General features: G+C 32.9%; 1 protein-coding gene across 2 annotated transcripts in view; it reads left to right on the top strand.

The window, feature by feature from the left end:
• Nucleotides 1-12,027, top strand: part of LOC129223346 (guanine nucleotide-binding protein G(q) subunit alpha) — a 200,617-nt gene that overhangs the window by 152,925 nt on the left and 35,665 nt on the right. Inside the window, exon 2 of one of the 2 annotated variants that reach the window (XM_054857916.1) lies at nucleotides 6,205-6,389. The exons of the other annotated variant lie outside the window; for it this stretch is intronic. Coding sequence (XP_054713891.1) covers nucleotides 6,205-6,389 — 185 coding nt within the window. The remainder of the gene's footprint in view (nucleotides 1-6,204; nucleotides 6,390-12,027) is intronic. 2 annotated transcript variants of the gene reach the window in all.

Here is a 12,027-nt window from a genome sequence, read left to right as displayed (position 1 = left end):
GAAAATTTCATCATTAATTTTCAAAAAGAATACGAAAAAGTAGAAAAAGAAGCAACTGATATTTCATGGTTAGCAACCCGTGCAAACAGAGACTTTACATTTATTTGCATCTTAATAAAGCGAAGTTAGCTTGATTAAAGAACAAAGTACGATACTCATCAGGGTTGTTAGGTTTAAATCACGTTGGTTTAAACCATGGTTTAAATCAATTGGTTTTTTTAAAAAAACCATGCGGTTTTTTTAAAAAAATGTTTAAAAAAAAAAGCCAAAAAAAATTCCATTTTACAGGTTTACATTGATTTTCCCACATATATTGAAAAATATAATATTCCATTTATGCTAAGTTTCTAGCTAAGTTGCAGAGATAAATACTAAAATTGCAAAGTTGCGTCTTTAAAATGTATTACAAGCTTTAATCGAAAAAAAATATTAATATATTTTTTATTTCATACATGTGCCATAAAGCAAATTTCAGTCAACTTCCATCATTATGCTTAATTTGCATGATTAGTTAAGATTTAGTAAGGATTGAATCTTTTATTGTAGATGCAATCCATTATATTGCTCACTCCTGTTGCAGGGGTGTGACATTTTTGCCCATTTATTTGCACTTTCCTGGAATTTTAACTTTGACTTGTAAGGTAATCAACAGTCTAACTTAGTTGTTTGCACCTAAAAATTAAGATTTGTTCTGAGGTGAACACAAATAATATTTTTTGAATCAAATTTAAAAAAAAAAGTTTATACTTCACGTATATAACGTTTTTGGCAAAAAAAATTTCTTGAAATAGAATTTGCTACACATTTATTTGTTCTAAAGAGTTTGCATTTAATATTTTTTAAACTTCAAAGCTGGATGCAACATGTATGCCAGTAAATAAGCTGTAAGCCATGTTACACCAGGGGCGGCAAATAGGGGGAGCGAGAGGGAGCGGTTGCACACCCAAATTTTTCACTAAGAATAATTAAAAAATTGCTAAATTCAATTCAGATAACTTAGAAAATTATTTGCTTGCATTTTAAGAACTGAAAAAACAAATGGAGAATAATTGTTAGCCTTAACTAAAGAAGTAAGCTCTTCATATGGGTTAAATATTTCAAAACTGTGTATCTATGCTATGATGGTGCATCTTCTATGAGATGCCCGTACAGTGTTTAGACTGCGCAATTGTTACGCGTTAACTCCATGTCATTTTACATAAAATTTTAAGCTCATATTATAACTTAATGTTTAGCTAATAAGTGTTCATTGATTCCTTGTACTAGAAACATATTTTAGCAACTCAATTTAGCAACATTATATGCTTTCTTAGAAACACTTTGTAAAGATATGCTCTTTATGAAAAACATCCCACATCAAAAAATACTTTCACATTAACAAATATATCATGAGGCTCTTTACTTGACAATCTCTGAGTGACACACGATGGTATTCAAAAGTTAAATCTATAAAAGCCCCGTGGAAGAATGACTAGAAAGCGACCTTTTCAATGATAGAAAATCTGATGTCATTTTAATATGTATGACTTCGTTTGAATTTTTGTTTACTTTATTTATACTGCGGAGCATTTTTTGAACAATGCTACACTCTATCATAAAAATTTCAATCCGCTAACCTTAATTCTTGGATTGACATTTGAAACTCTTAGTATTTTTCACACTTATGCATGCTTGAGCCCTTGAACAAAGTGTAAAACTTTGTGACAGAACTTTCATTAACAGTTTTTACTGTATGCCAATGTAGAAGAGACCGTACTGAGGAAATTCATATTCAAAAAACTCGACCTCCCAAACGAAATGCTGAAATGCCGCCTCTGTGTTACACCAATTTTTGTATTTTTGATTTGATTCTTTGTTTTAGCGATAGTCGATATCTTTTCCAAGTCTTTCCAAAATAAGAACGAAGTCGAATGTAGAGCAGAACTTTTTTTTAAAACTGTGTCAGTACAACAGCAATCGATTTTTTGACTGTTCAATCATGTACTGTTGTACATTTTGCTTTACTTCAATATTTGGGACATTGTGTATATAAAAATCAACATTATGTAAGATCAGAAAGAAAAAATATGAAAATTGTTCTTTTGAAAAGATTATGCTTAAAAATATAACTTTTACCTTTATTCGATAATTATTCATATTATGTTGGTTTTATAAAGTTTTTTTCCTTGGATCTTCATTATGTTTTATCTTAACCCGCATCAGAACCACTTCTTGAAGTATTTCGTATCATAAAGGGTCTAGATATACATGCATACTAATATGTTAATCAAGTCAAACATTTCAATCAATATTTCCCCGCAGAAAGCTATTTTAATTATTTAATTTAGTTACAAGATTTTGTTCTTATCTCTTTAATTAAGCAAGAAATTAGGTATAATGTGACTGTTGAATAACTGTTAATTACATGGAACCTTAATTACCTTCCGAAAATTAATTGTTTTTCTCGCAAATAGTATTTAAACCAAAAAACCTGGTTTAAACCAAAAAAAATGGTTTTTTTGAAAAAAAAAACGGTTTTTTTTGCCAACCCTGATACTTATATTGGATGTTAAACGATTGCATTTTTCAAAATGTAGACATTTAAAGAAAAAAATAGGCAAGCAAAAGAGAGTTAGTCATCCTTGTTAGCATCGAAAAATCAAACCCATAAATTTTCTCCCAAAATAACAGTTAAACATCAGTGCCCGATCTAGGAAGTTTTCGAGGTGGGGCAAAACTTCAAAATGCCGCCCCCCCTCACATCTATCTTGCTTTAAATTTTTCTATCAAGTTGTATTTTAATATGTTTAATAAACCGTAAAGTGCGAAAGGGGTTTGATTAAAAATTCATTTTATACTAAGCATGTCAGAATGAAATTTTTTTTCGTTAAAATGGACATAATGCAACAAAATCAGTTTGCAAATGTGTGTAAGTTCTTTTCGCGCCCAAATGTTTTTTACTGTTGAAAATACAATAACCTGGTAGTGATACAACTAGAAAATATTTTTAAAGGGTCACACTTAAAATTTTCCCTATCTTACAGGGGGTCCGGGGGATATCCCCCTGGGAAATTCTTGAAATTGTTGTCCTAAGAACGCAAATTTAGAGTCTCTGTTGATGTTACTGAGAAGAAAGTTTCGTGAGGACTTAAGAGGAAATTTGTAGAAACTGAAGTCTTAAAAGCGCTATTATCGGTGATATTTATTGACTTCAGGGTAAGGGACGGGTCTTAGGTGTTATTTTCTGACCGATTTTTTTTTTTGAACACTAGAGTGAAATCAATCACCCCTCCCCCAATTTTTGGAAATTGAAGTTCCAAAACGCAGTTACCGACAAACTTTGATGATGTTAGGGAAGGGGGTGCTCTGGGGCTGTCCTCAAAGACATTTCGAAATAGAAGTCCTAAAAGATGAAGTTTTTAAGCAATATTCAGTAATACTAGGGAGATGAGTTTAAAGCTTTTCACCATAATTTTTTTTTTTTGGAATTGTAGTTTTTGCATCTTCAGATTTTATACGGGAGCGGCAGCTCACTTTATTTTTAGGGGATTGCGTGCTAAGCGCCTCAATCAATTGTCGTTTTTAAAATCCAATTTTTGACGAATTATGTGGCATTAGAGAAAAGGGGTTCGAGGGTCTTGTACAGTAATTTTTGGAAATTGGAGTCTTAAAAACGCGACTGTAGACCACATTAGGTAACGTTTGGGGTTCGGCAATTGTTCAAAATTGTAGTTAAAAAAAATGCAATCTTAAACAATTTTCGATGTTGTTAGAAGGCGAGGTAATTGGTAGTTCTACCCTGGAATTTGGCGAAATTGAAGCCCTGGAAACGAGATTTGAGACGTTCTTGAATAGTTTTGACTGGGGGAGGGGGCTTCCAAAGCATAGCGTTTTGAAAACTTTCTTATTTTTTGATCGTCTAGGAAAAAGAAAAAAAGGAGGAATAAGAGAAATAGGAGGTGTGAGACGTGAATAACTGATGAATAATCTGAAGCTATAGACATTTTTTAAGGCTTTTTTTTTTTTAGAGAAACTTGGATTTTCCTCCAGCATTCTATATTTTTTCTATTAAAATTACTTTGTTTTTCCAAGGCGTGTTCGTTTCTTCTCTTTAACAATATGGAATGTTTTTGAACAAATAATATACTTAGCCTTTTGGGAGGCGGACAGTGGTGCAATCAAAAGGGGGAATGCTCCCTCTTTTGTTTGCCCCACTCACCACTGTCACATGGGTCTGAGCCAACAGCACAATTTTCAATAAAATGTTGTTGAAGTTTTGTGTTTATGATCCTTAGCATTTCTGCTAGTAAGCAGCAAATTCTCAATGTCAATGTTCTTAGCAAGGTGATTCATCTATAATCTTAGTTAATCTAAATACTTATAGAATGACTCTCTTCGTAATACCTGAACTAAGTATTCTTCTGCTGATTTAATGCTTTGTTCTGTGTAATACCAGTAAGATGTTACACCAAATACTCATATACTATAGTTGCCCAATAAAGACTACAGAACAAAGTTAGCAGTATTTTTTTCTTTGGGGATGACGCTGTTTCCCTTCTTTTTGCGCCCATGACGGAGAGCCATGTTAACCCGCTGGTTGGTTAACCCAAAAACATGCAATGTTTTCAAAAATAAATCTCTATTAATCAATTTCAATTGTCAGCAAAATACATGAGAAAGAGTAAAATCCCACCTATAAGATTTTTATCCTATCTGTTAAGTTTTTTAGGGCTATTTTCCCTTTTAGAAGCACCCAGGGGTGGCCTAGATCCCCCCCCGAGAGAGCGTCAGCCTAACCCCCAAAGTCCTTTGGGAGTCCAGGTTTGTGCAGAAAACCGAAGACACAGGTTCGAGGGCACAAGAAAAAGGAAGCGGAAGTTGCGCATATTTCCAGGGCAGAAGAAAGGAAACAAAGGCAAACAGAGTCGGGGGGTGCAAAAAAACAAACAAACAAACAAAGCCGAGTGGGCGTACAAAGAGGGGGGGCGGCGCACCGGCCCATAGGGCGCCCCTGGATGCACCACTCGAATTTGCCACCCCTGAAGTTGCTGCTTGCCCCCCCCCCCCCATAGATCCGGCCCTGTTAAACATAGCACAGCACCGTAAATACGCAAATATTGACAAGCTGGTAAAATGATGAGAATATTTTCTAATCAAGTCATTATAAAGGTTTAACACCTAGCAATGATTTCGAAGTTGACAACCCTATCTGTAGCTGAAGCGATCATATTTTCCCCCACCCTTACTATCCCTTTGCAGTTCTAAGTTCATTTCGCTGATATATATTATTATTATTATTGTTTATTAAATCATGAGGGGGGGGGAGAAAAGTGCGTACTAACCCCTTTTCAGAAAAGTTTACGACAGCACGCTGCTAATTAGCTGTGATAAAACAAAGAAAATTATTTAAAATCAAACTTATTTTCAGCTGTTAATTTCTTTGCAAGAAACAAACAGCAAGCATTATATTTATTTGGCAGTAGCAGTTATTTATCGCTTGCAGGAGCATCACAAAAGTGCCAATTTTTTTTCCTTTGCAGAATTAGCAGATTTCATATAAATTGATCCCTCTAATTTGACTTTAAAAAAGGTTCCAAAAATTATTGGGGAAATATGTGTTATGCATTATTTTGCTTTCAGATTTGCTCTTTCAATAAACAATTTGTGAAAGATCTGTTCTTGTTAATCAGAATTTTGTGAAGGGTTAGTTTTGGTTAATCTGGAATTTTGTGAAAGGTCCATTTTGGTAGATCGGATTTTTTTGAAGGGTCAGTTAATAGACTCAAATATCCTTTGGCCAGAATCCTTGATTTTATACAATCTACAATGCAAGTGCTTTATATTTTAAATATGCTGCATACTCATTAGTTTACTAAACACTTAATAACAAATCATTAGACACCGAGTTCCCAATTTGTTGTTTTTTTCTTGCAGATTTTCTAATAATAATTTTAAGGATCGAAGGGAAAACCTTTTCAATTTTTTTGTGGAAATTTCTGAGAATTTTCCGTTTTCCAAGACCTGTGACAAGGTTGGAGTTTTTTTTTGCCGAATTTACGATTTTATTGCATTTGGCACGGCTCTGTACTATTTCATTAAATAATATCTTTTTTGTTATTTTTGAAAAACCAAGCAATATGAAAATCTGAACTACCTATGGTCTCAATTAGTTCTGATTTTCAACATTGTATTGCATTTTTATTTGATGCATTTGACTGGTTTTAGGCACTGGTGAATCTGGCAAGAGCACTTTTATAAAACAGATGAGAATAATTCATGGATCTGGCTACTCAGATGAAGACAAGAAGGGTTTCATCAAGCTGGTGTACCAGAATGTATTCATGGCAATGCAAAGTATGATCAAAGCAATGGATATGCTGAAGATACCTTACAAAGATGGTCGTAATACGGTGAGTTTCTCTTCTCAAATTGCTAGAAGACTTCCTATTGATTTGTGCTATGTAGTGAAAATTTTTGTTCATAACTATTTATTTTTAATGTTTTAAAACTCCAACCTTTAAAAACTTTTTATTTCTATTTTTAATTTTATAAATGCACTTATTATGGACAATGAACCTCCACATTACAGATAAACATCATTAAATTTACAGCTGATGTGCTTGTTTTATAAATGCTATTACATGCATTATAATTTATTTTAACACTCATTTGATTTATTAACACACTTACATAAAATTCAACTGATCTTACTTTTTTATTTTCACTTAAAAATACTTTACAATCAATTGTTAATATACATATTTATGTATACTATTTTTATATTCAAATATTACTTGAATAGGAGAAATCTATATAATTATTTGTTATTTTCAAACTTCAAATTTTCAACTCAAAACTTTAAGTTTACTGATGAAGTGAACAAAATGGCATTTTGTCTGGGACGTTTTTTCCAGTGGTTTTTTCCGGGGTGGACAAAATAGGACAACCCTGATACTGGCACATTCTGATGCAATTATATATTATTTACCCATCAATTAGAAGCTTTAGTTAAAGTAAAAGGTCGACTGTTCAAAAAGTGAGAGAAAAGCCGAATTTCCTATTAGCGAATTTTTTGTATAGTTGATTACAAGTTAAATGAAGCTCCATTTAAACAGAAAGGCAATGAAAAACCTGTACACTACATATTTTATTGATGTTAGTACAAAATAAAAGCGACAGATAACAGAAATTCGCAAAAATGGACCACTTCAGAAAATAACTGCAGACACTAACTTTTTTCATGCATAAATATAATTATTGTGCATTCTAAATTGTAATCATGGTTATAAAATTTCATTTTCTTTCCTTGCAAAAGGTGTATTTTCAGAAAAAAAATGGCAAAACCTAGATTAGCCCAGTGGTTGGGTAGTTGAATACGGAAGTAATTGGTGGAAAGCTGGAAATTGTTTTAATTTATGCCGTATGGGTCTGTAATGACCATACTAAGTTTTCCCCCTTCTACTAAGTGAGCTTTCGCCACAGCGTCCAAATTAGTGCCAAAAAACACCTGTTTTTTCATTAGTGTTACAATATCTCAAAAATGGCTCTTAAAACGACCAAAAATATGGTCGTTTTCTTGTAGAGCACAAAACTCTACAAGAAAGAGCACATGCAGGTTTCTTGTAGAGCACAAAATACTGAACAAAATGAGTACCTACAACCTGCATTTTTGTTAAATATTAAGCTCACAACTCTATTTCAAAAATTGGCTTAAATTACTAATTAAGCGCTTAAAGCCAGAACGCACCTCGTTCCTACGCTCCCTAACGTAAAAAAATGGCAGGAAAACTTTATTATGTTCATTATTGTAATAGAAATATATCGTAGGTGGAATAAAAGTATGAATGAGAAGGAAGGAAGTTGAAAGTAAGGAGGGAGGGGGGGGGGGAAACGCGTATCCAGGTTAATTATGCTAACCCCTTCCCACTCCCACCGGCTCTCCTTTTCTCCACTGAAATACCTTCGTTCCCTCCCTTCCGTCCACTCACCCCTTTCTTAGAGGCCGAATAAACCTTTTTATGCTGAAATTTCTCCCATTCGCTAAAAATTCCGGAGGGTGGTTTCTTACAATCGAAATTTTAATGCATTTCCAATGGGAAACTATTATACAATATATTTAACAACACAGCTTTTATATCTAAGTAATTCTTAAAAGTAATTCTTCTAAGAAATTAAAAATAGTATAAAAGAAAATAAGTTCAGAAATGCAAAATTCGCTTCTCAGAGTATGTATGATGAAATTATACTCGAAACAGTATTCATATATCACTCATAAAAAGTAATCTTCTTTTTATCTAACTATTGACGATAAATAAACAGTCAGACTTATTTCAATGAACACTCAATTTTTGCATTCTAGTAGTGCAAAATGAAATATTGATCAAATTAACACACAGATAAGAGTAATTAAAAAGGTACTAGACACGTAATTGTAGAAAATATATTTAATTACGAAAACGTGAGGTACAAAGGGCAACATTCCAGATTTCAAAACAGCTCTTATTTTCTTATGTTAAATAAAGAAAGACATTAGATATTAAAAGTAAAATGCAATATATACATATGGGTCACCTAAAATGATACGTTGAGCATCGCTAAAACATTTGACAACATGTGAAAGTTTCACATTGTGTGGAATTGTGATAAAAACTACAATAATTTTCTAGCTTAATGAAATTTAACATAAACAATTTTGTTACACATAAAATAAACAGTTAAATGAACTTAATTTTTTTTCTTGACGCTGAAAGTGTGTTGCAAATGTCAGTGTCAGTTTGGTCATTGCCACTTTCATTATTTTGCAAATGATCATATCGCTCCTCCAATGAGTCAACTTCTTCTAAATTGTCCTCCAGTATATCAATTTCCGCTTCTAAGTTAGTTGAGTTTGAAGTGCCGTCATCATCCTCCGGAGAGTTGGTGCATGCGTGCCCTCTGCAGCTGTAGCATATTGCAGAGCAGTTGATGCCCGCTTTTCTACAGCTACAAGCCAGAGTACAGCCTTTTTTGCACTGTACAAAACGCAAAGGACATTATGGTCACTAAGCACTTCCAACGCTGCAAAAATCATTTTTAGGGAAACCAGGTGTTATATCTGTTTTGTGATTCTTGATGAACTGCAGATGAACACTCTATGAGTTATTAAAAAGCAATTCTTACCTGTGTATAAGCCTGTGTTCTATATGAGATGTTTCGTCCTTGCCTCAAGCTAAAAAATAAATGTATAACCGGAAGTCGCTAATTCCCCTCAATGTTACCATTTCTAAGAAAAAATCTTAATTCACTCTACAAGCCTGGCACACCAAATTTTCTGTTATCTCGACGCTTGCAGTCAAGTTCGTCGATAATTTAGGATCTGTTACCAATTATTCAGGATAAGATTTTCGATTGCATATTGCAGCTGGAAAGTTTACTAGAGTTTTATTTCATAATTGCACATTGCAAACATCGTTTTAAGAATAAACTAGATCGTATCTTCAGTTTTTGATTTCAGATGCATGAAATTTGATTAAATTTATTTCAGTTATTGTATCACACAGCAAACTTATGGGGATTTTTCAAAATGATATAGCATGTAAGCAGGCAATAATGAACTTTCATTTTCAATATTAAGAATTTTGAATTCCTTCTTGCTAAATTATTTCGCAAGAACAGTTAAATATTCTGGCTATTATGTACATTAAAAAAAAAAAAGAACATTACTGTATCTGAATGATAGGTTTTAAATGATTTCGAGGAAAATCCACGAAGAATTTATAAAAGATTATAACAAACTTAACGGTAAATATGTCGTGCCCCGCTTTTTTAGTTTTTTTTTAATGGTTATTGTGTCAAAACGAATCGTTAATTATTGAGAGGGTGATATAATTAAACAACTTCTTAGCCATAAAAGCTGTTTTTTTAAATATATTGTATAATAGTTTCCCATTGTAAATGCATTAAAACTTCGATTTTAAGAAACCACCCTCCGGAATTTTTAGCAAATGGGAGAAATATCAGCATAAAAAGGTTTATTCGGCCTCTAAGAAAGGGGTGAGTGGATGGAAGGGAGGGAACGAAGGTATTTCAGTGGAGAAAGGGAGAGCCGGTGGGAGTGGGAAGGGGTTAGCATAATTAACCTGGATACGCGTTTCCCCCCCCTCCCTCCTTACTTTCAACTTCCTTCCTTCTCATTCGTACCTTTATTCCACCTACGATATATTTCTATTACAATAATGAACATAATAAAGTTTTCCTGCCATTTTTTTACGTTAGGGAGCGTAGGAACGAGGTGCGTTCTGGCTTTAAGCGCTTAATTAGTAATTTAAGCCAATTTTTGAAATAGAGTTGTGAGCTTAATATTTAACAAAAATGCAGGTTGTAGGTACTCATTTTGTTCAGTATTTTGTGCTCTACAAGAAACCTTCATATATTTTTGGTCGTTTTAAGAGCCATTTTTGAAATATTTTAACACTAATGAAAAAACAGGTGTTTTTTGGCACTAATTTGGACGCTATGGCGAAAGCTCACTTAGTAGAAGGGGGAAAACTTAGTATGGTCATTACAGACCCATACGGCATAAATTAAAACAATTTCCAGCTTTCCACCAATTACTTCCGTATTCGACCTTTTTTCACTCCCCAACCACTGGCCTAGATGGGCAAAACATTCCTGATTTTTTGATAAAAATCGGAAATCGATTTAAATGCAAGATTCCATTTCTATTCCTTCACGTTTTTAAAAGTTGGGGAATAGAGCCACAAGCAAATAAGTACTGTTTTTTTTTCCCTTTTTAATGGGTATTTTCTACGCTGATATATACTGATGCCGCGTATCTACTGAAATTTATTGTACTCAGGGCGCCTGATCAAAGGGAGAAGGGTGGGAAAACGAGATATATGCAGGCATTTGATGCCAGGTGCTCCCCCCTCACTCTCAATTTCATGAACAATTTCCGAATGAATATTTTTGCTGTATAGTGAGGAATGAGAGAAACTACATGCCTTCCCTTTTATGCACAGAGAAACATTAGTAACTGATCTTTGTTTTTGATAAAAATGTTATGTTTACCATTCATGAGTTTTTCCTTTTTTTCCGTGACAAAAATTTTGGAAAAAGGAGGAGGTAAAAAATCATCGAACATTTAAATCAATATTAGTTTTTATTACTTGATTAAAATTAAAACTGGCCCGTCATTTTGATTCTTTTTCCCTGGGGTGGCTAGCAAAAGATGTATACTGAATGTAAATTATATCTGAAAAGAACAAAAACCGTACAAACTTGTATAGTTAAGCATTAATTTTCCAAAGCCAGGGAGGGGAGAAATTGACCCCACTGACCCCCCATAAATGACATGCCTGAATGTTGAATGCTAAAAATACATAACAGAATACAAACCCTTTAGTTTACTTATTTCATTATTTATTTAGTTTAATTATTTTATTATAAATTTTATGTCCCATGTTTAAGAACAAATTTATTTTATATTTCTGCATTTTCAGTCTCCCCCCCCCTTTTTTTTTTCAATTTCAAACATCTGCACCTGTTTATGCAAGAATGCATGTCAGCAGCTGATTGTTTTTAACTAAAACTAATTTAATATTTACTTTGCTATTTGTATCATAGTTTATGACAACAGGAGTTGAAAATGTTAGTATTTACAAATGATAAATGGATGCTCTCAAATAAATGTTTTCGTTTTTGACAAAACAAGTCTTTAACAAAAATAGTTTTATTGCACCAAAATATGAGTTTTTTTTTTTTTTTTCAATCTCTATTGCATTTTATCCTTTCACACTTGAAAATTTTATTACTGTATTGTTGAAAGATGTTTCTTTGTTTGGATTTTATTTTCATATTTTTGTAATTAATATCTTTGCTTCTACTAGTTTATTTTTCGTACTGATGATTGTCAGCTTATTTCTTTCATTTTGTTTCTGCAAATCGGTCTTTCATTAAATCCCTTTAATACTTCAAAAGTACTGTTAGTTTATTTTTGGGGCAATTTTAAATCAAAAATATTGTTAGTTTAATTTACATTAGAAATAAAATCTACGCTAAATTTGTTTC

The sequence above is a fragment of the Uloborus diversus genome, chromosome 5, assembly GCF_026930045.1.
Source record: "Uloborus diversus isolate 005 chromosome 5, Udiv.v.3.1, whole genome shotgun sequence".
Lineage (NCBI taxonomy): Eukaryota > Metazoa > Arthropoda > Arachnida > Araneae > Uloboridae > Uloborus > Uloborus diversus.
The sequence above is the reverse complement of the archived record's forward strand: the minus strand, read 5'-3'. Positions and strand labels throughout refer to the sequence as shown.